We start from the raw sequence: 22472 nt of genomic DNA on the forward strand, positions 1-22472 counted from the left end.
TGATTAAAGTTTTTCTTCTTCTTTATCTATGGTGAAACCTTAGTAATTGTCTTTGCGAGAGGGTTCATGTTCTTAATCTTTTCTATCTCCAATTAATAAAATGCATGTTAATTATATTTTTGTTTCTAAAAGCGACATCTATCAAATCCTTATAAAAGTGTTTTTGCTTCAAAAAATGTTCAAAATCGTTTGAGATGTTTTTTGAAACAGAAACGCTTGGTGGATTATTGGTTCCCATATTGCCATATGAAATTTATAAAATGGTCTCTTAGCCCTTATTGCTCTTCTTCTTCTTTTTTTTTTTTTTGGGGTGGGGGTGGGGGAGGGGGGAGGTGGAGTAGGGGGTGTTTAGTAGGGATAGTGTCTCTAAGCACAACTTATGGTGAGGATGGAATGAGTGCTTGACCACTCGATTTGTATGTTTTTTCTTTCTTTTCTTTCCCACTTTTTCAACCATATTACATATAACAATATATATATAATATATATGTAAATGAGAGGTCGCAAGATTTTAACCTCGACCACTTGGTTCGATAGTGACCATAAGAAATGTGCAGCACTAAAGTTGAATCGAGGGTTGCAACAAGGTCGGGTTGGGCCAGGCTTTTGCAATCCCAAGCCTAGCCCTATGTATTATAATCTAAACACATTCCCGCTATGACTTTAATTGAAGGCCAATGATTATTGTTCTTAACCCTAGGCCCTACAGAGCCAAGCCAAGCCCCATTCCCGCCTTGATTGGCCCTGTCTTTTGCCCTGATTGGTCCTATCTTAGGCCCCGTCCCTGATTAGTCTTATCCTGGGCCCTAGCCCTGATTGACCTCATACTTGGCCTTAGCCTTGATTAGCCATATCTTTGTCTTTGTTCCTAATTCATTGGGATCAAACATTAAAGACAAAATTAGGGCTATGATTATGGCCAAAATCAGGGCCATGGTCAGGACAAAAAATCAAGGATTGGCCCTACGGACTAAAGAGTAATCTCAAGCCCACCCTTGGCCCTAACCCGCCCTCAGGGCCAAAGAGTAATCTCAAGGCCGTCAGAGCCAAACTTACATCCCTAAGTTGAACCCTAGTCGATTGTAACAACAAACCAAAAATTTGCCAATGGAGGAGTAGTAAGATGGTTAGGAATCTTCTTCTCAGTGGAGAAGTCATGGGTTCAACTCCAACTGGCAGCATATGTAATATCTCAATCCCTATATATAAAAAGCGTCCCCGTACCCAAGTGAAAAAAAGACAAACCAAAAATTTCTCCGAAGTAAAAATCATCCCAAACCTAATTTTGGAGGTTTTGGAATTTGTAAAATTGAAAACATAAACGGTAAGCCCCGTAGCCTTCTGCAACTATTACTTTTAGGGTTTATTATTAGAGTGACGAAGCTTAGCGGAAGCTCCATACTAAAGAAAGAGGATTCTTTGGAGCTCAAGAAGGGGAAGAACAGGACGCTTCTACGTTGAATAGAATCGAGATTTCCTTTCCTTGGTAAGAGTTCGTTTAAAAGAAAATTTTATGATTTCTTATAGTTCAACGCTGTGGGCAACTTTGGTTTCTTTTTGAGAACATATGAAACTTATAACATATCCGAGACCTCCTTCTGTAAGTCTTCGTTCTCCTTTTTCTAGAATTCAGAAAAGAATGTTAATGAACAATCTAAAAGAAGTTAGGCACCTTTAGAGAAGGTTTGTTGGCTAAAAAATCTGCTCTTGTGTAGTGCTTTATTGATTCAAATGTTGGAGTGAAATATTTTGATTTGTTCCCTGTGCAGTATTTATCGAATATTTTCACAAGCCTCATCTATTGAAGAAGGGTTGTTGCTACTGGTTGATAAATTGCATGACTTTGGATTTTTCCTTTTGCACTCTGGAAATTTCTTTTGCATGTGTCCTTCTGGAACTTTACTAAACTTGGTTTTGCTCAATTCTATTTTTGCAGGATTTGCTTGCAGCTATCTGCGTTTGATATTTTCATCGTCTTATGGCAATCCGTAAGTTCACAAGTTTGTTTGGATTCTGATTTGTTTAGTGGAGATTTGTGTGTCTACAGGGTATTGTGGTGTAGGGTTGGGTATCCTAGAGATATACCATATACCAGCACCCTATGTATTTATCAATTGATGAAGATTTTCTTTAAGACTGAAATCATTCAATAGATAAATAAGTCCAAGTATGTAAGGTAGATCTATTTTTCATTTAATGAGAGCAATAGAGGAACCAAATTATCATCAAGATATGGAAGTGACATGTGGAAATTTATTTGTTTTCACCTAACTGGATTTCAATAACTGAATATGCAGTTTGTAATTCAGTCAACAAAGAATAGAGATAGAGAAAAAGGGAGGTTTTTTTTTTTTTTTTTTGAGGTTGGGGGGGGGGGGGGGGAAGGGACACTGTAATCATTTGAGTCCCAGAAAGTCCTGGGCCCATGTAGGAAGGGTCCATGTTTTACTGTTTCTTTATTTTCAAACTTTGTATGCAACTGTTCTTTTCTTGCATTGGTATTCTTTATCTCACTTGCAAGTGCTCAATGTTCACTCATGGTTCTGTCATAATTTTACCATTTCTCTTGGACCTGCGAAAAGACAGAGCTTACATGAGCTTCCTCGGATTTTTGTGGGGTAAAACATTTAAAGAAGATGTAAAAATTCAGAAAGTTGAGTAATGAATCAAAAGTTATCGACTTTCCTCTCATTTTTCTTAAGCAGGCAAAATTGATATGTTGGGCACTTTAGCCTTCGCAAATCTGATACTGTAGGATAACTCATTGACATTTTTTTTTCTGTTTGTCTTTAGAAACCGAGAAAAATTCGTCTATAATTTGACCACTCTATTGTAGAAACTTTCCTCTTATCCTACCAAAAGTATTTTTGACTTGAAGTACTCTTTTGGTTCAAGCTGCAAGTGGTCTAGTATGGTCTGTTAAATTAGGACATTTACATCTGTCTGTGTATGTATAATTCTGGAGCTTCAATAATAGCGGAGCTTCAATAACAGCTTCTTCTTCTGCTCTTTTGAGATCTTTGATGTGGGAAACCCACCTCTGTATTCTAACACCTTAGAGATAGGATCCACTGTGTTTGCATTCTCTTCAAAGCCAATTATAAAGCCTATTTTTCGATGTAGACATTGGGATGACTGAATGTGTATGAGAGCTATCACTTCAAGTGCTATTTGATTTTACTATGATAAGTAACACAGATATGAAACTAGAATTATGTTCTAGATCTAAGCTGTTTAATTTATAGACAGCTTTAGTTTTGAACGTGTTAAAGCTGTTCTAAAATTTTATAGCATCTTTTCCATGTTTTTCTATTACATTTTTCTCATTCCTGAACATGATATGAGAAAATGGCTCATTTTCTGGTATATAAGTAACATCTTCCAAATTCATTGTATGTTTGGCTTATTGTGTATTATTGTTCCAATTTGTTATGTGCCATTTAAGGTTTATTACTCTACTGTTTGACATTTTTGGCTTGCACATTCAAAACTCTTTTATATGATGAAACCTGTATAGGACTCCAGTTTGAGAACTCCTGTGAAGTAGGTGTTTTCTCCAAGTTGACAAATGCATACTGTTTGGTTGCCATTGGGGGCTCAGAAAGCTTTTACAGGTTAGTATGTTTGACCTGTGTTAACCTAAATTTCTTCCCATTGCCATCTTGTGTTAAGAAGATGCTGATGATTACCTGATTCTCTTGCAGTGTATTTGAGTCTGAGCTGGCTGATGTCATTCCTGTGATTAAAACATCTATAGGAGGCACTAGAATTATTGGTCGGCTATGTGCTGGTAAGTGGTGAGAACTATAAGTTCATTTAGGTTAGAAGCTAATGACCATCCTCAATTTTCAATATGAATTTTGCTTATGTTTTGCTTATATTGGCAGGAAATAAGAATGGGCTTCTGGTGCCACACACTACTACTGACCAAGGTAAATATCGGCCATGGTAAAGCCACTGGAGCTGTAGTTTTTTTTAAATAATTATTTTCCTTCTTTAAATTAATGAAGGAACTCTTAAGACCAAGAGACAGAAGTTTTGAACAAACACAATCCGAAGCAAACTGGTGTCAGATCAAAGTAGAGTAACATGATTGTAATGAAGGTCCACTCTTGGTTATTGTGTTATGAGTACTATTGCAAACTAGTGTGTCCTCTTTAACTGAAAAATCAAGTATGTCTTCATGTTACATGAAATGACAGTCTTGCTAAGACAAATACAGAGTAAAGAAGAAGTGGGGAAGCCAGAACATGTTGTGTATGTAAATTTACTGTGTGGAAATATAAATTTATTGTTTGACATAACTTCTTTGCTTGCTTGTTTATTTATTCCATTGCAGAGCTTCAACACTTGCGGAACAGCTTACCAGATCAAGTTATTGTTCAACGCATTGACGAGAGACTGTCTGCTCTCGGTAATTGCATAGCTTGCAATGACCATGTTGCTCTAACACATACTGATCTTGACAGGGTAAATTTGTTCATTCTTTGGCAACTGTTTTTTCTGTACCCAATCTTGGAAGTTAGAAATTGAGTGCGTGGTAATCAAGCTTCTGCATGTTACACAAAAGTAGGCATTGCATGTTAGGGTCTTTGTAGTGATGTAGCCTTGTTTTCATTATAACTTAATGATGATTGATTTGCTTGGGTGGGCTAATCTTTATCAGGAAACAGAGGAGATGATAGCGGATGTTCTTGGTGTAGAAGTGTTCAGGCAGACAATTGCAGGAAACATTCTTGTAGGCAGTTACAGTGCCTTCTCCAACAGAGGTGGATTGGTATGAAAACTTACATTTCCACACCTCATGCTTGACAAGCAGTGGAATCCTTTTGACTAATGACTGAAAATCTGTTTTTACAGGTCCACCCCCATACATCCATCGAAGACTTGGATGAGCTTTCTACTCTTCTTCAAGTTCCTCTTGTGGCTGGTACCGTTAATCGAGGTAGTGAAGTCATAGCTTCTGGTATGACGGTTAATGATTGGACTGCATTTTGTGGGTCAGACACTACTGCAACTGAGCTTTCTGTCATTGAGAGTGTCTTCAAGTTCAGGGAAGCTCAACCAAATGCCATTGTTGATGAAATGAGAAAATCTTTGATTGATAGTTATGTCTAAATGTTCCAAGCCACATTTTATGCAGGTAAATGCAGGACTCATTTGATTATGTTGCATATCTTATAATTCTTAATGGTTGGGCCCTTGTAATTGTGGTAGATTCTTGTGTAGCTAAACTCCAATTTTATGTTGGACAGGAGTTTGACATTTGATGCGTACTTATACCAATGCAAGCAAACTTCTTCTTTAGTTGGATCCCTCTGAGGCGACCCAAATTGATTTTTATAAGAAGTCAACTTTTCATTCTATCAAGGAAGGATTATAATGATCTGATTATCCTAACTGATGGAATTTGGATTGTGATTATTTCTAGGTTTTCCAAAGATGAAGAAGACATTCAAAAATCTCCCCCTGGTTCATGTATGTCCTATTGTTGGTTCCCTGAATGGTTCTCCAATGATTAAGAATGAAATGTTCCATGATGAAGATGGTTTTCTTTATTATCATTTATTCAGTGTCTTTTGTTTCCCAATACTTTGTAGGGGTATTCTTTCAGTCCAACTGTACATGTAGATGAAATTCATTTGGATGGTTTTTTTGGGTGATTAGTTATTTCTGCTGTGGGGGAGATTTCAATGTTCCTTCTATGAGGTTTGTTATCATATTGATTTGTTGTCAAAAATTCAATCTCCAACCTCAGATCATTTGCATATGTTGTATCAACAATTACCAGAATTGCTTCTGCAGATATATTGGTCCTCAGCCCAACCAGGTTAAATTGGGATCAGGAGAAGAAAAAAGAGATTGTTCCGGACAGTGTTGGGTTCTTTACCTTGAATGACACTACCTCCACACCTCTCCACAGTTATTTCATTCGTCTTGGAGAATATTAGTAAAAAAAGAAAAAAGATGTTCACAAAACCGCCTAATGGTTGGGAAATCTGTGGAAGAAATGATAATGATTTTTACCAAACAAAAATTTGACATGATTTTGATCTCAGTACAGTGGCACCTTTAACCATAGACCTAGTGAAGACTGAAGACACCCTGGAATTTTCCAAATGACCAGATTCAGAGGCTTTTCCAGGCCCAAAGACAACTAAAATTTAATTAAACAACTGAATTTCAATTAAGAACGAAAAGCAAAGTTCAATTCTGGGGCGGATTTCTTGGCTGGAGTTTGTCAATCCACCCAAGGAATCCATTTTATTCCTAATGGTATTTTGAGGGCTCTCTCTGATATTGTTAGGGGTGATGCAAATGAGAAGAAATACTATAATATTTCTCATTTACTATTGTTAGGATTAGAGCAATCAATCACATACAATTGAATAAAAACAATAAAGAAAGAGACAGATTTTACCTTGGTTCACCTCAATGTGAAGCTACATCCAGCACTGGATTTTTTTCATTATATTCTTCTCAAAAAACTCATCAAACCTTCAGTTTTTTCGCCCCCCTTCTGGCGCCCACGCAAAAAGCCGGGGCCCCCCCCCGCCGGCGTGCCACTCAACAACTATATTAGCCTTTTGTCCCAAAAATGTTTGTTACTTTGGGTGGAACAAAATGTGGGGAATTTCATCGAGAATTTCTGCCTGTAAGTTAACCATGCCACAGATGCTCAGGCGAAGTAACCAAAATGAAGCACTAGACAAAAAACAATGCCGATGGAAACACAGACAACACATTGTGTCCTGGCATTTCAGAGTAAATATCTCCTCACTAAATGACTTCTCGTATTATTGGTTTGCAGGTTAACTTACAAATAGCTTGACCGTGCCGAAGAACTTGAAAAGTCTGGTCTCTTAACCCTTTTCTTCATCATCTCAGCCCACCTAGCTAACACATTGGAAGCCTCAAATTTCCCAGCGAACTTCATTTTTTGAGACAACTCCTCTAGTATGTCTGGCTTCCCTGCTCTAGCAAAGTCAGCCACAAACTTATTGTAATCTAGCTGTGGTGCTTTCATTCCTTTCTCTATCATTTCTTCTATATATTTACAAGCCTCTTCTGATCTTCCCAGTCTTATAAGTCCTGAAATGAAGACAGTAAAAGAATTATCATCAGGACAACAACCCTTCTGACTCATCTCATTCCACACAGCACATCCCATTTCATAATTATTCATCTGAAAGTAGGACTTCAACATCATATTATATGTATGAATTGTTGGTTGGAAGCCACTCTGGATCATCTTTTTGTAGATTTTAACAGCATCATCAGGCATTTGCCGATTGGTCATCAGTTTAATAAGTGCATTGTAGGTGCGACTGTCAGGGTTGCAGCCCTTTTCTTTCATTTCCCTAAGTATGCCATATACCTTATCCATCTTCTTTTGGTTCCCGAAACCAACCATTAAGCATGTATAAACAGCAGGATCTGGGTGATAACCAGAGTCAAGCATTCCATCAAAGCAATCAACAGCTTCTTGCATTTTCTTTTCCTTGCACAAATCCCTTATTAGTATAGTATAGCTTCGAACATTTGGAGAAGGGCCCTTAGCCTTCATGATCTCAAACAGTTTGATAGCATCAGACCTTTTTCTACACCTTAACAATCCTTCAAGCATTATATTATGGGCAACAATGTCAGGCTTGAACCCCTTATCAATCATGTCATTCCAAACCTTCCCTGCCTCAGCTAACTTCTTCACCTTGCACCATCCAAAAAGGAGGACTGTATAAGTTTGTAAATCTGGTGTAAATCGATCCTTCAACTTCTCAAAGAGAGCATGAGCTTCTTTCCCAAGTTTTGCTCTTCCAAGGGAATCAAGCAAACAGTTATAGGTATCAACCCCTACTCCCAAGTTATGCCTTTTCATCAACTCAAAAATGCCAACTGCCTTCTTCATCTCTTTTGCTGCAGCAAAAGACCTAATAGCAATAGAAAAAGTCTCAATTGTCAGAAGCCCTTTATTCCCCATTTCGTCAAGCATCACCACCATGCTTTCAAATTGCCTCGTCTTTCCAAGTATCCCCATCATGGAATTATATGTCCTGGAATCATGTGAAAATCCAGGATGTTGCCCAGCCCAACAGAAGAACCGAAATGCTGGCCTCCAGCAAGCAAGGCGGAAACGAGCTAACACATCAAGAACAAGATCATGAGAGAGAGAAACCCCACATTGATCAAGAATGGCTTCCATGTTTCGATCTGATGTAAACAATTCTTCAATCACCTTGCAAACCCTTTCCACTTCTTTCGGATCTGCTACAGACTTGCTATGCTGAGCCTGGCTCTCACCATCCTCACTGTCATAGCCATTGTCATCCATGGCTTCTTCCTTTTCTTCACCTGTTTCTCTGTCTCCACTTGAAAACCCAGAAAAAGCTCTAGCATTCAAAATCAACATTTTCCATTGCAAACCATGCCGGAGAGATAGTTGAGAGAAATGCAGACAATAAGATGGGACTTCACCACGAGAACAACCAAAATTGTATCGGGGATAACACTCCAAATTGCAATGGTAGTCCATGAGTCTATCATTTTCACCATTTCCAGCAGCAATTACACTGATGTCTTCCACTGTTTTTGCATCTTTATTTTTCTTGTTTAAGAAAGACCTAGAACTCAGAAATTTAGAACTCAAGATTGGCACTTCTTGTAAGAAGGACTTGGCAAACAGTGAAGATTTCTGTGACAGAGCAAATAAAACTTCACCACCAGAAGAATTGAAACCACAATGTTGAGAAAGACACACTTTTCTTCTGTAACCCCATCTTTCTTGCCAGCCTTGTCTCTGACCTCTGGAGAATATGATGGAAGAGGAGTGGCAATGGTGGCCATAGAGATCAGAAATTTGAGTTTCTAAGCAACTCAAATAACGTATAGAAATAGAATATTTTCCAATTCTTCTGAGAGAGAGAACCATAACATTGCCCAATGCAAGCTGCTGTAAGAAATCCCAATTTAATTTGCTTCAAGGTCCAACCAAATCTGTTGAGCACATATTCGATCAGTAGTAAGGTGAGATTGGCATCAAAGGGTTTATTAATAAGGCAGTAATACAACACCCTACAAAGATCTGAAAGCAAAATAAATGCATATATTTCCTAATCCCAGGCCAGAGAATACCAGAATCCAGGCCTAACTTGGGACAATTAAGCAACCATGTACTATATTACTTCAAAGGGCATCTACTCAGAATAAAGCAATCTAACAGTATAGCACCCAAAACATGAATCAAACATTGCATCCTTCCCATACTAATACTAGTGCTAGATGAATTTCTTCAGTCAAACTAACATCCTCTGTAACGGAACATGCTGTTATGCACAGAACAAGGAGGTACTCCCTCTAACACTAGCTACTTTTAGACAACGAAATCAAGGAGTGTGACTCCAGCCAACACAAAAGAGGGTTCAAGAGAAAGAAATAAGATAGTCCAAAAACTACATTTACGACGATTATGGAATATCCATTTTCAAGAAGATTGATATCAGCAAATTCAACACAAATGAGCTATAAAATAAAGTAACAAACAAAGTACATTAGAAATGCTTCTCATTAAATCTTCAGAAAAAAAGGAAAATGAGAAAGAGACATCAATCAGCAAGAATACAAACTCTGGCAGTGTAAGTACCCACGGATCAAATAAAATAGTAAACTAAGATAAACAAAGTAATTCCACAACATAATAGTTTTACTACAAGCCTAAATTTGGTTCACTAGAAGCCGAGAACATGTTAAACTTGAATAATCTATTGATTCTGAGTTTTATTTAACTGACCTCACTTAACTGCTATACTGTTCACAATCCCACCACCAGAAGACGCCGAGAAGGAGAAGAGATGAATCACTGCAATCGAGATGGAGAAGATCGATTGAGTCACCGGAGACGGAGAAGATCGATTGAGTCACCGGAAACCGAGAAGATGAAGAAGAGGAATTGCCTTCGCAAGGACAGCAGGTAGGGTTCTAAGAAGAATTAATTTCAAGGTTGCATTTTTGAGTTTTTTCCCATTTCTCGTCTTTTACAAATATACCCTTTTACTGAACGTAATTGAAGCGCTTCCATCGGATCGTGGTGCTAGGGCCAAAGGGCAATCCCCTCGGATCCTATTCTCCTAACGTTTCTTCACCATAAATTCGTGTGAAATTGCTTATTCGTGTGAAATTGCTTGTGATATGCAATTAATGTGAGCAACATGTAACTTATAATTCTAATCTAAACTTGTGGATTTTGCCATAAGTGATTTTATTTTGTAAAGTTTAACTGCAACACGAGTGGTCAAGATTTTGTCTTGATCTTAAGTTTCAATCTGGATTGTAGGCTACGCGATTATTGGGCAACACCCAAGTTGAGCTCAAGTTCGTGTAGGGCTCACATCTGACTGATAATATAATAAAAAACTTTAAAGTAAGATCTATGGTGGATCCCACCCAAATTTGTGATGAAAGAAGCAGGGGAACACATACTACTCCCCCAACGAGGAGGTGATCTAAACTAGATCCCAATGTTGGGCATTACAAGCAACATCCCATTTCTAAGCTCAAATCTTTTACCTGCCAAAATAGAGGGTTGTGCTCAAAAACAAAAAAAAGAAGAAATCTGTGCTCCGCTTATACCTCCCGTCACACAATAGAAAGGGGGCTTATATGTAGACTTGTAAATGGATAGTCGAAATCTGCCTCCGAATTCGCATTATTTGTTTAAGGGTGTTTGTATCCGGAATTTTTCTTACTAGAAAATATTCGTATCCTTCCATTAAGCAACCGGATTTGAATTTGGATAATTGCTTATCAAATATAGAATAAAGTATTTAGCTTTGTTTTTTGAAAGGGATGACAATCGAATTTGGAATATGATAATCAATAACCGGATAATAAAAATTTAAAAATTATCCATTTAAAGTAAAGTATTAAACCTTTTTCTCTAAAAAGGGAGACGAGACCGGACCGAAAATTGAAAATAAAAAATAAAAAAAATGACAACCAGCAATTAATAATCGGATATTTTCTCGGATCGGATTATTATCGGATATCCGATAAAGTTCTGGATTCAAATTTGGATGCCTTCTCTAAATTTCTGCAGGATTCGGATTAAGATTCGGATACGGGTGTATCTGAGCTGAACCCGATCCGTTTACAGGTCTACCTATATGAACCTACTTGAAATCTTACCTGTGAATCCAGTAAGACCCTTTCTTAATGTGCAATGAAAAAGTGTAAAAGAAATACAAACATCTAAAGCCTTACTTATGTAGTGTTTACTCAAGTTGGACATCAACTTTTACATCAAGGGTTGATTAAGTTGAAACTTTTACTCAAGTTTGACATCAACTTCTACCCAAGATTTTTTTACATCACTATAAAACCAAATTAACTCACTAATTAAGTTGAGTAAAATAACAAACCCACATTCTAATAACAGGATAACCTGTATTCTTTCAAACCTTCTCTTGTTCAGCGTTCAAATGTATTGGTAAAAGAATTTTTCCATTTTTTTTTTTTTTTTGGTAATATCTACATAATATTCTGATTTTCACCAATTTATAACGACAGGACTCACTTTGCTCAAGTCTGACAAGGCCGAGTCACGAGGTTTTCTGAAAACTGGGTCGAGTCAAAAAACCCAGTTTTCCAACTATAATATAAATGGAAGGATTCTCCACAGATTATACAGTACCTTAAGGTCTCGAATAAGAAATATTGACAAAATTCGAGAACTATTTCATACAAAGCATCGCTCCTGTGTCACACTTCCAGTTAAATGGAAGGAGAAAGAAGAGATATCCCAGTGACAATTTATATAAATTAGTTTGATTCAAGCAATCAAGTAACTTGTTTGGGATCCCAGGTACAGACAAAAAGTATTACAGCATTGCAAGATAACAGGAATTTCAAACCATGTCCACAATTTGTATTAGTCATGTTCAAATTAGAAACTGCAAACCCAATCAAATACAAGAGAAGTGGCTGAATGATTGCAGGAATTTTTGGTATTACAAACCATTTGATATCAACTAATGACAGGCAACACATGTAACAGTATATCCATGCCCTAACTGTATTCAATTATAGTCAGATCATCTCTACCTTCCTGCAAAACAACACAATTTTGAGTAATGTAGTCATATTGCCTTCTCTGATGATAGAGCTAATGGGAAGCTTCTCTCTGAATGTAAAACAGTGGGCAAACATAACTCCTGAAAAAATTGTTTGTACAACACAAGCAAGAAAAAAGAGGAGAAAATGACACTTTGATCGACAAACTTCAAAGTAGTGCACACCAATGTCCACCAAAATATGTTTTCAGAGAACAACCCCTCCTTGGATTCAAGAAACATCAGATAATCAAATCACATAATGGTGCACCGATTCTTATCTTCTGACTGCGGTGCAGCTGTTTGCGGGTATCTGTTCGGATCATTTGGGTTGTATGTGAATTCTGCCGTGTCAAGTCCATACTGGTCATAGGCAAAACAGAAAGAACAAGGGTTAAAATAAATAAAAAGGTAATCTATAATATCCAAAGAAAAACTAGTAAAAGAAAATCTTTGGGGGAAGATAGTATACTGCTACAAACCATAGATATGATTCAATCACGAGGAACCAAGCTAACTTTGGTTTACTAGCATTAGGTTAGACAACACCATTCATGACAATTCATGATGCAAACCCTATAAATGCAACTATTCAAACTTCTAAAAGGAAAACAGAGATTCGACCAAGAAGAGCTGCACCTTTTCCCTCATCCTAGTGCTCCAGGCATCATTCCTGCTTGGACGTGAATCAAGGGCACCACTGACAGGAGCTCCTGGCGCTGGAACACCTTGCCTGTTTACCAATGGTTGTCGGACTCCAGATCTAGGGCCAAGGTATTCATCATCACTGTCATAGTCATCTGGCCGGTTTGCTGCCCTTACAATTAGAGCTAGCAAGAACACCAGTGCCTGCACTTTGACAATTCATTATCTTTCAGCAATTGTAGCAGCAAAACTCACAAATACAAGTATATCCAAATGATACACATGAACAAGCATGTCATGTATGGTGAAATGATAGATTTATTCATAAGATATGACATTTAAAATTACAACCACAAAAAAATTAAGAGACAGAAAGACCAATCTGTTCAGAAGATTTAGGTTCGCAAGAACAGTAACAGATCACACCTGCAACCCCCCCCCCCCCCCCCCCCCCCCCCCAAAAAAAAAAAAAAAAACACAGAAAAAAAAAGGAAAAACAAGAGTAACAGATAACCAACTGATTGTGGAGGTGACATTCTTGACTTAATACTAAATCTTGGACTGCAAGAGTCCCAAAAATGTGCTTCAGTAGAAGCAAGCAAAAGAGAATAGTGGATCAAATCTTTTACCAGATCAGCCCCTTATTATGCTTACGAAGATACACAAGATGGAAAAAGAAGAGACAAGGTGTTGTTGGGGCAGGCCTAATGGGTAGGCATTGTTCTCATTCATACCAAGAAGACTTTGTAACCAACACAACAGGAAGAATCTTCCGAAGATATTACTAACATTTCCCAAGATGATCAACATGATTAAGGCAAACAGTCACAGAAAATTTGTAGAAATCATTTGTCTAGCCAAATTATGGGCAAGCCTCAGCGCAACTGTACGGTTGTTCATTCTGACCAGGTGGTAATGGGTTCAAGTCCGGAAACAACCTCTTTATAAAAGCAGGGTAAGGCTGAGTACATTATGACCCTCCCTATACCCCTCAATGGCAGGAGCCTTGTGTACTGGGTATGCCCTTTATTTTCCTAGCCGAATTGATCTTGGGGTAGATTGGATTTGGAGTTCAGATTCTAGATGAAGTCAAACTGGTTTTACATGGAATTTTTATTTTCAACTCGGCCAACACTTTTATTAAGATCAAGTTTTCAAAAAGATAACCAAAAGTTGGATTACAAAGACACACAAAAGTGTCACATACTCAAGATCCTCCAAATGGAACTGTAAATAACTGAAACATGACACCATCTGTTCAAACAATTCACAGAAGACTGCAAAATCGGATCACCAAAGCTTACGCATTTACATATCCCAATTGAAAAACTTTTTCTAGTGATCATTGAAAACAGGCAACTCTTGTTCCTGACTTCTCTAGAACCTCAGATAAGAGAAACAAACTCAAAACAATTAGATGGAACTGGGCTGAAGATGAAGTCATCACATGTATCTGAACTAACTAGGTTGACTGAAATCTGGAAGTAAGCTTTAGCCAGCAACAGAATATCCCAACTCTTCATTATATTGAAACTACATAATACAGTGAAATACAGATTGATTTTACTGAAAATACATAGCAAAGAGGCAAGATATGTTCACTAGATCCGTTCCTATCTACCATAAACTTGGGGGATCTCTAACCTTGACCAGCAATACCCCCTTTGCCACGTCAAAATTAGATTTGGAGAGAATATAAAATGATAATAATGATTTTCTATATGGCTATGATCCATTCAACATGTTGAAAAGCAAATATATTGTTCAATTTATACAAGGTAACGGGAGGAAAAGCATTTCCTCTTGTCTATTTACTTCTTTAGTATTCACATATAACCAATCAAGTCCAGCAACAGTTACGGTCAAAAACAAAAACCAAATAAAAAGGAACTGCAGCATGCTGTAGCATTGCACAATATCCCATATTTTCTATGCTAAATGTAGAAAAAGTCAAAAAACATGAGAGAAGTAAAATATTTTTCTCTACATAAATAAAAGGGTATGCCCTTTTCAGAGAGGATGAAATCGTTAGGTGCAGTTCTAACTACATATTAGCACCCAATACAATGGAAGATAACATAGTTCACTGAAGTTTAAAAAAGGCAAAATATATTACTTATTCTCACCTCCAATATAACAGCTCCCAGAGCAACCCATTTTGCAATTTTCCAGTTCTTTTTAAGAAAATCATATATCAAATCAAAGTCCCCAGTTTTGTCAGTTGGAAGTGCCTGAAAGAGGGCCATTAATTGTCGATCAGAAAAAAAAGTATAGTAAGCAGGCAAATACGGAATTACTTGATGTGATGATACTTGCATCTATCCAGCTCTTGTCAAAGAATATAAAAGCAGCACACCCCAGCTCTGCTAAGATCAACAGGACCACCAACAAAGAATACTGCCATTTGTTAAGGAATCCATGATAATGAGCCCAACTTGTAACTGTATCCAGATTTCAAAAGAAAATTGTCGCAGCAGTACTATATGACAAAAGATTAGGGCAAAAGAAAGCCATAACACCAGTCCTTTAGAGAAATTGCATGCCGGAACCCTCCCAGGATTCAGATTACTGTAACACTTGTCTAATCTGAAACCAATCCCCCCCCCCCCCCCCCAAAAAAAAAATAGGGGGGAAAAAACTCCATGTTCCCACCAATAACCCTCCCACAGGGCATGAAACAGCTACGGTCCGGCATCACCTCTCCCTATAAATTATGACAGAACAAAACTTAGACTTCCCAATGCTTTGAAGACAAAATCTCTTCACAAAAATGCAGATCATAGATAAATAAAGTTTGGTTACAAAAAAAATGATTAACCCTAATAAAATTCCAATTTGTTCAAATGTGTCTCGAAAAACAAAGTTTATCTATGGTGGCAAAAATCAAAATAAAATAAATAACAGACATCACATGCTGAAATTGAAAGAAGATGGATGCTTGATATTTATTAACGGGGGATAAAATAAAAATGATCACTCGAGGAACTAGGATACACAAGTTAGGCAGCATCCGTTCCTGGTTGCTGCTCCAATACAACCAAAACAAGATATGACGAAGAGAACAGCTCCAATTCCAATGAACAAGTATATAAACCTGCAAAACATCCCATAGATTAATTAGCATACTGAAAAGGGTGCACCTGAGTTTCATTGTGTCAGAACCAAACAAATTAACAAGTTTTGGCTTACTTAACATTCAGAGAGATCCAGAAACTGAAAGATTACCAATCCATATGTACTGCAGTACAGGGGTAGTTCTGATTTTTTTTTTTTTTTAAAATCATTTTAAGAACGTGTTCCACACAAGGTTATGCTCGTAAGTTGTAACTAATAGAGTATTATCCTATAAATACAAGTTACTGCTACGAACTAGAGTTTGTGAATATTTTGTCCAATCAGAACCCATTCTTTCTCTATTCTCTATCCTCTTCTGCTTTTTTTTCCCTTCTCCTCATTGTTAGTGCTGCTGGTTGTTCTAGATCTGAATCTGTAAAATGGCATCCAAGCATTAAACATTCAGTAGCTACTACTATGCTCTTTCTCAAGGATTTCCTCTATCTTGGGGTACAACAACCAATGCTGTTTTGTCTTTTTGAAACCTTGCTTGATAAAATACGAGAAACTAGACTTAGAATGACAAATTGATTTTTCCATGGAGCATATTGATATACCTTGCATATGAAAAAGCACGGTTTCTTCTCTCTGACTTTGATGCCTGCCCTGCAGCCAAGTCATGCCCTGTTACTTCAGATAATTCCTTTTCTGTACTGCTTTTTCTGAGTTACCTGAGGGCATAACTTTTCCATAATAAAGGGTGGTCAGATGCTGTTACTATATTGCTGCCGTGGTTGCATATTTTGGCATTTCAGTTAATCATTTCTGGGGATTTTCTGAACTGGAATAGAAGCCTTCTGTATCACAGCATCTAACCCTTAAGTTATGAGACGTGTGGAGTATGTCTTACTTTACCCAAACCTTCCCTTCAACCGTACTTGTGCCATCATCAGATATAGATCTGCTCACTGGTGGCTGTCAAACCAAAGTTTGGAGTAAATCCGAGTTGTGATTTTTAAGTTCCTAAGTTCCATTTTGGCCCATACATATCTCCAGCTCGTAGTTGTAATGGCATCTAGGAAACCAAAGGCAATGAAAGTGGCCTAGGCACAAGGTGACCAAGGTGACTGGTTATGCCTTGAATACTATGGCACTACTATTGTGACTGTACTGGGGCAGTAATTTGAAAATCAGTGAACTCCATGAGTGTCCAAGACTCCAAACAATTTGTACTAAGGTCAGTAGCACCAACTATCTTCTGTGGCAACAGGCTATAAAAATAAACATTGATGCAAAACGAAAACTGAAGTAATTGTTTGAGAACCTCCATTTGCAGACTCTAACGAATATGAGTGGATGTGTGTGGATGATACTTTGCTTGTGTAGCTAGGTAATAGTACATATTTGTCGCTTTTTGTGAATGTTATGTATCATATACAGATAGAGGCACTTGGAATTATCAGAAAGAAAACTTTTTCCAAGATATCATGTCTCACGCAAATGACTTCTATGAAAAAATTTGCTCCTCTTTCAAGCAATCTGATAATTCTGTGGGTGGCTCAAAGGAATGTAGAAAGATTTTAAGTATATCAATGTTGAAGAAGTATGTAGCGGATCCCACACGTGTTGCAATATGAACCACTAATGTTGAAGGAAGATCTCTCGTATGAAGAGAAGCCGATCGAGATATTACAACGATCAAAGAAAAAATAAAGGAACAGGACGATATGATTTGTGAAAGTGTTGTGGAGCAATCACTCAGGTCAAGATGCTTCGTGGGAACTTGACTCCGACATGAGGACCCAATATCCTCAACTCTTTGCTTGATGAGGTATGCAATTTTCAAAGATGAAATTTATTTTAAGGAGGGTTAGATGTGATGCCTCGCATCTCATTATATTGTTATTTTAATGTTGTGTTGGCATGCTCCGATACCCTAGATTAATAGTGACGTTTAGACTCTTGGTCTATAACTGGGTCGAGTATTTTTGTCCATTGGACTCTCATATGGCGAAATTAGACCGAACTCAATGACCATCATAATTTTCTGCACCTGGAGGTACTAAAAGGTTAACCTCGAAATATACCATATAGGTAGACCATAAGGTGGGCCCGCAACTCTCTAACTAAGGCCCGTTATTCTAATTTTACTATACAAATGATATTATATATGGGTTGACCAATGGTTTAGATCATGAAATGTGGCAAGAGAAGAGGGTGTAGGAGAGTGACATCATGAGATTGAAATTGGAAGGCTATGGTGATTGCACCTACCAAGGATAGGTGTCACCATGAAAAGAGAGATAAATTGAGGTGTCAAGAAAATAGAAAAAGTAAGTTACAGGTGTCATAAGAGAAGGAATGAGAGAGAAAAAAGTGACACCTAAGTGTATATATGTCATTCAATTATCATTAATAAAGTGATAAAATAATAAAATATAGGAGAAGAGGTGTAGTGTGTTGACACCTAGCGAGGAGGGTGTCAACTATCAACTTGGGTGTCAACAAGACAGAGAAAATGTAGAAGAAAAGATGAATGGGGGACAAGTGTGGGATGAGGTACCAAAGCTAAGAGAGGAGTAATTATTAAAGAAATATAGATATAACAATAACTGAAAGTAGAAGTGTGAAGAAAAAAATAGAAGTTTGAAGAAAAAAGTAAAAATTTGAAGAAAGTAGAGGTTTGAAGAAATTAGAAGAAGTAGTAGTAGAAGTTTTATTTGTATTAGTCAGTTTGCAATCCTTATAAATAGAAATGAATCCCCCCATTTGTAGAATGTAATTTCTCATATAGATCATAGAGTGGGAAGGTTTTGTGTGGGGAGAAATTTCAGAAAGAAAAAGGAGTAGAGAGGAGAGAGAAGGGAGTTCGTTTGAGAGAGAAGAAAATACATGAAAATTGACAAAGAAAATTTTGAGAGAAAGGAGCAACGAAAGTTAGAGTGAAATAACTATAGAAGTGATACAAAGTTATTGAATCAGCACAAGACTCAGATTTGGGGAATTGATTGTACCAAAACAGGCATCTAATAGGGGTAAAACGGTGATTTTGGTAAAGGAAGGCATCAGGGTTGAAAGGACAGAAACAAACCGGCATATCTATGAGTATTATAACTCAATTCATGTTATGTACAATTTTGTGGTATCTTTGTATTAGTGAGTATTATAATTCAATCCATGCTATGTACACTGTTACTAGATTTTAACTAGCACGAATCACTTGATTTTTTTTTTTCAATCAACTGATTGAGCATATGATTATTCTATGCATGGTTGTGCATGTGTTTTATAACTCTTTTGTTATGATTAAATAATCAATGAATTTTTGTATTTATGGATTATTCTTTTTTGGTTAACATTATGGATTATTCTTTATTCTTGCATTTTAAATGATTAAATGGTAATTTAATAAATGAAAGATCAAAATGGAATAAAAGATATTGTGTTGATGAGTACTACCCTTGTAAGTCTTGTTAGGCATTGTAGCCAGAGTTAAAAGTGGAAAGATTTGGTCTAAGCCTATTATAATAGACTATGAGGTGAACATGGCCTTGTGCCCAAAGAATAAAACCACTTCAATGGTGAAGAGGTATGTAGTATGTAGGAAGAGGAGTCAAGTCTCGTCTTCACCTGTACCTTAATGGCTAGACTGCCATCTTTTTCTTATTTACTAGTTTGGTATCAGTCCTAGATGGGTTAGCAAAGGAGTTAAGGATTTATGCAGATAACTCCTCTTTTTGTAGCAACCTTAGTTTAAATAGAACTTTAAAAAGAATTAGAATAGCCTAGCTATGGGCTGATATTTGATTCTGTTTCTCTTATTTTTCAACTTATTTGTTCAGGGACTTGTAAGAGTTGGTGTAACTACTTTGATTGGGAGTTGGACTTTTAAGATCTATGAATAGAGATGTATCTTGCCCACTATCTTCCATAAAATAAATTTATTCTGTTCAGCCCTGAAGATTCATGGCGTAGGTGACAAATTTTTAGAAATCTAAAAATAACCCTTCAAAGGTAATTTTGTTCCTTCACTGCTGCAGTAATCATTAAGATAGGATATGTGGATGCTTTAACCATCCAGAAAACTTAATTCAAGTCATTTACAGTAAAGCATCAGTTTTCCAATTAGCTTCATCATACAATCAATATATTATACTTCCAAGCATTCCTTTCTCCTATGTCATCAACCATTCACCTACACAGCCACCATTCAACCAGTTGACTTCTTACTAAAGAAACCAGTTAGCTGCTCCATGACAAACAATCCACTTCAAGAATTCTACGCTTTCTATAACTTCACCATCTGTTAGGCTATACATGCATTTTACTTCTAAAATTTTGTTCTCTGAAGCTAAATTAGTTTCTGTGAATGTTCTATGGTTCTTAAAATACCATCTCCCCACCTAATAGAGGGGAAAAGTGTGATTCTCTCCTGTTTTCTCTTTTCATTCTTCCTTTCATTTACTAAGATTGAAATTCTCTCGCCAGGATTTCACTAAAAAAATATTTATCACTAAAAGAACTAACATCAAAGAAATTTCTATTTTTCTGCATAAAAAATAATAATGTGTAAATCCCAGAATCAGAAAATCAACACCAAGGAGAACGTTAGGAGAACTATCATTGTATTTCCTAGCCAGCTATCCCCCTTTCACTTCCTGGAGGTGAAGACCATATTGCCAACAGTGATCAAGCTTGAATCCAATTTCAGCATGTTAAAGAGAAAAATAGAAGAGAAAACAACACTAGGAAAATAACATTCAGACCAATAGAAACATTATGCAACTTGAAAGGGATGGGAAGCTTTGTATAAGGAGAGGCAAGGGGAGAAGCAAAGTAAGGGCAAATGAGACACTGACCTTAAAGAAAGGAAAGAAGTAGGAAAATAAAGATGATTTGCAATAGGATTGAAGCTTCTCCATATTAGTAGCATTGATAGTAATAGAAGAAAAGGTAAGTGCAACAAGATGATCGATTTCAATAGAGAAGACTGTGACGCCATGATTAACAGCAAAAGTGCAATTTTTTACAAAGAGAAATTATACCATGGCCTGGGAAAACAAAATGTATCTATATTCATCGTGATTCACTTGAAGATATCTCCAAATGAAAGAACTAGGAAAAGAAAGATGATTGATATTCAACAGGTTTGTTCTCTACAATTATCTACTGAAGAAAAAGGTCAACTTTGTACCCAACATATGAACATATTTTTTCTGAATGAGGAACAAATCCTAGAAAGGGTCAACAAATCCATAATCAAGCAACGTTTTAGGTGAGATGTTTAGCAGAATCAGTATTTTGACCTTTCAGTACCCATCAAATTACTTTCCAAGACTAGCAAATCCAACTGAGTAACAAGCAAACATACCAGGCTTTAGGTAATTTATCAAGAATACTTGTTGATAGAGACACAGCCAACATTAAAGGACGACCAAGCTGTATAAATTCCAGACTCTCGCTGGTGGGCGCGATAGAACCCGAATCCTCTGAAGTTTTGTTCCATTCAACCAGCAAGTAAATCCCATAACCCACCATAGCCAATCCAACAATCGTCAACAAAAAGTTCAAAAGCTTCAATAAGCACTCCCAAAAACCCCTGCACGCCATTTTTTTCTTCAAGCTTCCTCTTTTCTTCCCACGGATCAATCTTCTCTATATCACAACATCATTTGGTCCCCCTCTTAGTAGACCACCCCACAAACTCCAAACTCCCAGACCAAATCACGACCTTAAAACAAGAAATTGCAGAATTCCATTTAGAGGTAATTCCTTACCTGATATAAATTATAAAACGAGAAACCAAGGAAACATTGAATGTAAAAGAAAGAGGAAAAAGAAATTAAAACTTACAATGGAAAGGTGAGATTTTCCCGAGCTTTGGATCCTGAGCTTTGATGGACTTTTGATCTGAAATCTAGAGAACTTGGAAACAGGCAAGCCAATCAATCTCTCAAAAGCCAAAAAAGGGGAAGAAGGTGGAATATTAGATTAACCTTGGAACTTAATTAGTTTCAAATAATTAATCTACGGCCCAATTGCACTACGACACGTGTCGCAATCATGTAGGTTTTCAGTGGACTAATAAACGGCTAAGATTGAGTTAAATGGGTTTTGGACGGCTGACAGTATAAAACCGTGGTCCAAGCAGGTCATGGCTACAACACGACGTATGCTTTAAGTACGTTAATTACGATAACACCCTCACTGGAATCTCTCTGGTTCAGTCACTTAAGGGTATTATGGGTAATTCGCCATTTAATGTTAGACCAGCTTGATGCGTTTTATAATTAGAGTTTCAAATGGTTTTTACCTTTTAGAATGATTTCGGTAACAACATTTCATCAAGACCGTTGACTGGGAGATGAACGAACACGAGTAGGTATAATTGGCGGGAGTTGTTGGCGTTTTATGAGCAATGAAGGCACTGTTCGTTGGGAGATCAACGGCAGGGAGAGGAGAATGGACCCACTTAGAGCAAATGGGCGGGAATTATATAGTCTTTTTGATTGGGAAAGGACCAGTGCTTTAGGTGGGTAGACCCCACCTATCTTTTTCTTTTTTTTTCTGATGATAATGATAGAGCACACTTGCCATTTAAAAAGCAACGGAAAAATTGGAAAAACAAACAAAGAGCTACCTGGCAAAAAGTTCCCAATGGAGGAAAAG

At 37.1% G+C, this 22472-nt stretch overlaps 3 protein-coding genes across 3 annotated transcripts; 1 reads left to right on the top strand and 2 right to left on the bottom strand.

Annotated features, from left to right (window-relative positions):
- Nucleotides 1–1252: 1252 nt before the first annotated feature.
- LOC149000363 (eukaryotic translation initiation factor 6-2-like) lies at nt 1253–6056 on the top strand. Its single transcript, XM_089140639.1, has 9 exons — nt 1253–1486; nt 1937–1988; nt 3518–3614; nt 3705–3790; nt 3888–3932; nt 4340–4470; nt 4667–4777; nt 4861–5143; nt 5256–6056. Exons 2-8 carry the CDS (start codon nt 1979–1981, stop codon nt 5116–5118), a joined length of 738 nt encoding a protein of 245 aa, XP_088996765.1. The 5' UTR covers nt 1253–1486; nt 1937–1978; the 3' UTR covers nt 5119–5143; nt 5256–6056.
- A 551-nt stretch (nt 6057–6607) lies between these two features.
- On the bottom strand, nt 6608–9990 carry LOC149000364 (uncharacterized). The gene has a single exon (XM_089141010.1). The coding sequence runs from the start codon at nt 8927–8929 to the stop codon at nt 6818–6820; it is 2112 nt and encodes a 703-aa protein (XP_088997136.1). The 5' UTR covers nt 8930–9990; the 3' UTR covers nt 6608–6817.
- A 1786-nt stretch (nt 9991–11776) lies between these two features.
- LOC149000365 (tobamovirus multiplication protein 2A-like) lies at nt 11777–21777 on the bottom strand. Its single transcript, XM_089139823.1, has 7 exons — nt 21657–21777; nt 21175–21534; nt 15744–15843; nt 15066–15146; nt 14876–14980; nt 12744–12953; nt 11777–12467 (listed from the first exon to the last, which is right to left on the bottom strand). Exons 2-7 carry the CDS (start codon nt 21411–21413, stop codon nt 12360–12362), a joined length of 843 nt encoding a protein of 280 aa, XP_088995949.1. The 5' UTR covers nt 21414–21534; nt 21657–21777; the 3' UTR covers nt 11777–12359.
- Between the last annotated feature and the right edge of the window lie 695 nt (nt 21778–22472).

The sequence above is a fragment of the Hakea prostrata genome, chromosome 11 (genome assembly GCF_041222555.1).
Source record: "Hakea prostrata isolate BN-2017 chromosome 11, UWA_Hpros_2, whole genome shotgun sequence".
Classification (NCBI taxonomy): domain Eukaryota; kingdom Viridiplantae; phylum Streptophyta; class Magnoliopsida; order Proteales; family Proteaceae; genus Hakea; species Hakea prostrata.

Bases quoted from the DNA above. Each gene is read 5' to 3' on its own strand.
- LOC149000364 (XM_089141010.1), bottom strand. From the start codon at position 8,929: ATGGTTCTCTCTCTCAGAAGAATTGGAAAATATTCTATTTCTATACGT.
- LOC149000363 (XM_089140639.1), top strand. The intron at 4,471-4,666 runs GTAAATTTGTTC...AATCTTTATCAG, and splicing joins CACATACTGATCTTGACAGG to GAAACAGAGGAGATGATAGC. The intron at 4,778-4,860 runs GTATGAAAACTT...CTGTTTTTACAG, and splicing joins TCTCCAACAGAGGTGGATTG to GTCCACCCCCATACATCCAT.
- LOC149000365 (XM_089139823.1), bottom strand. From the start codon at position 21,413: ATGGCGTGCAGGGGTTTTTGGGAGTGCTTATTGAAGCTTTTGAACTTT. The intron at 15,844-21,174 runs GTATGTTTGCTT...GATGTTTTGCAG, and splicing joins GATAAATTACCTAAAGCCTG to GTTTATATACTTGTTCATTG. The intron at 14,981-15,065 runs GCAAGTATCATC...GCCCTCTTTCAG, and splicing joins TTGACAAGAGCTGGATAGAT to GCACTTCCAACTGACAAAAC.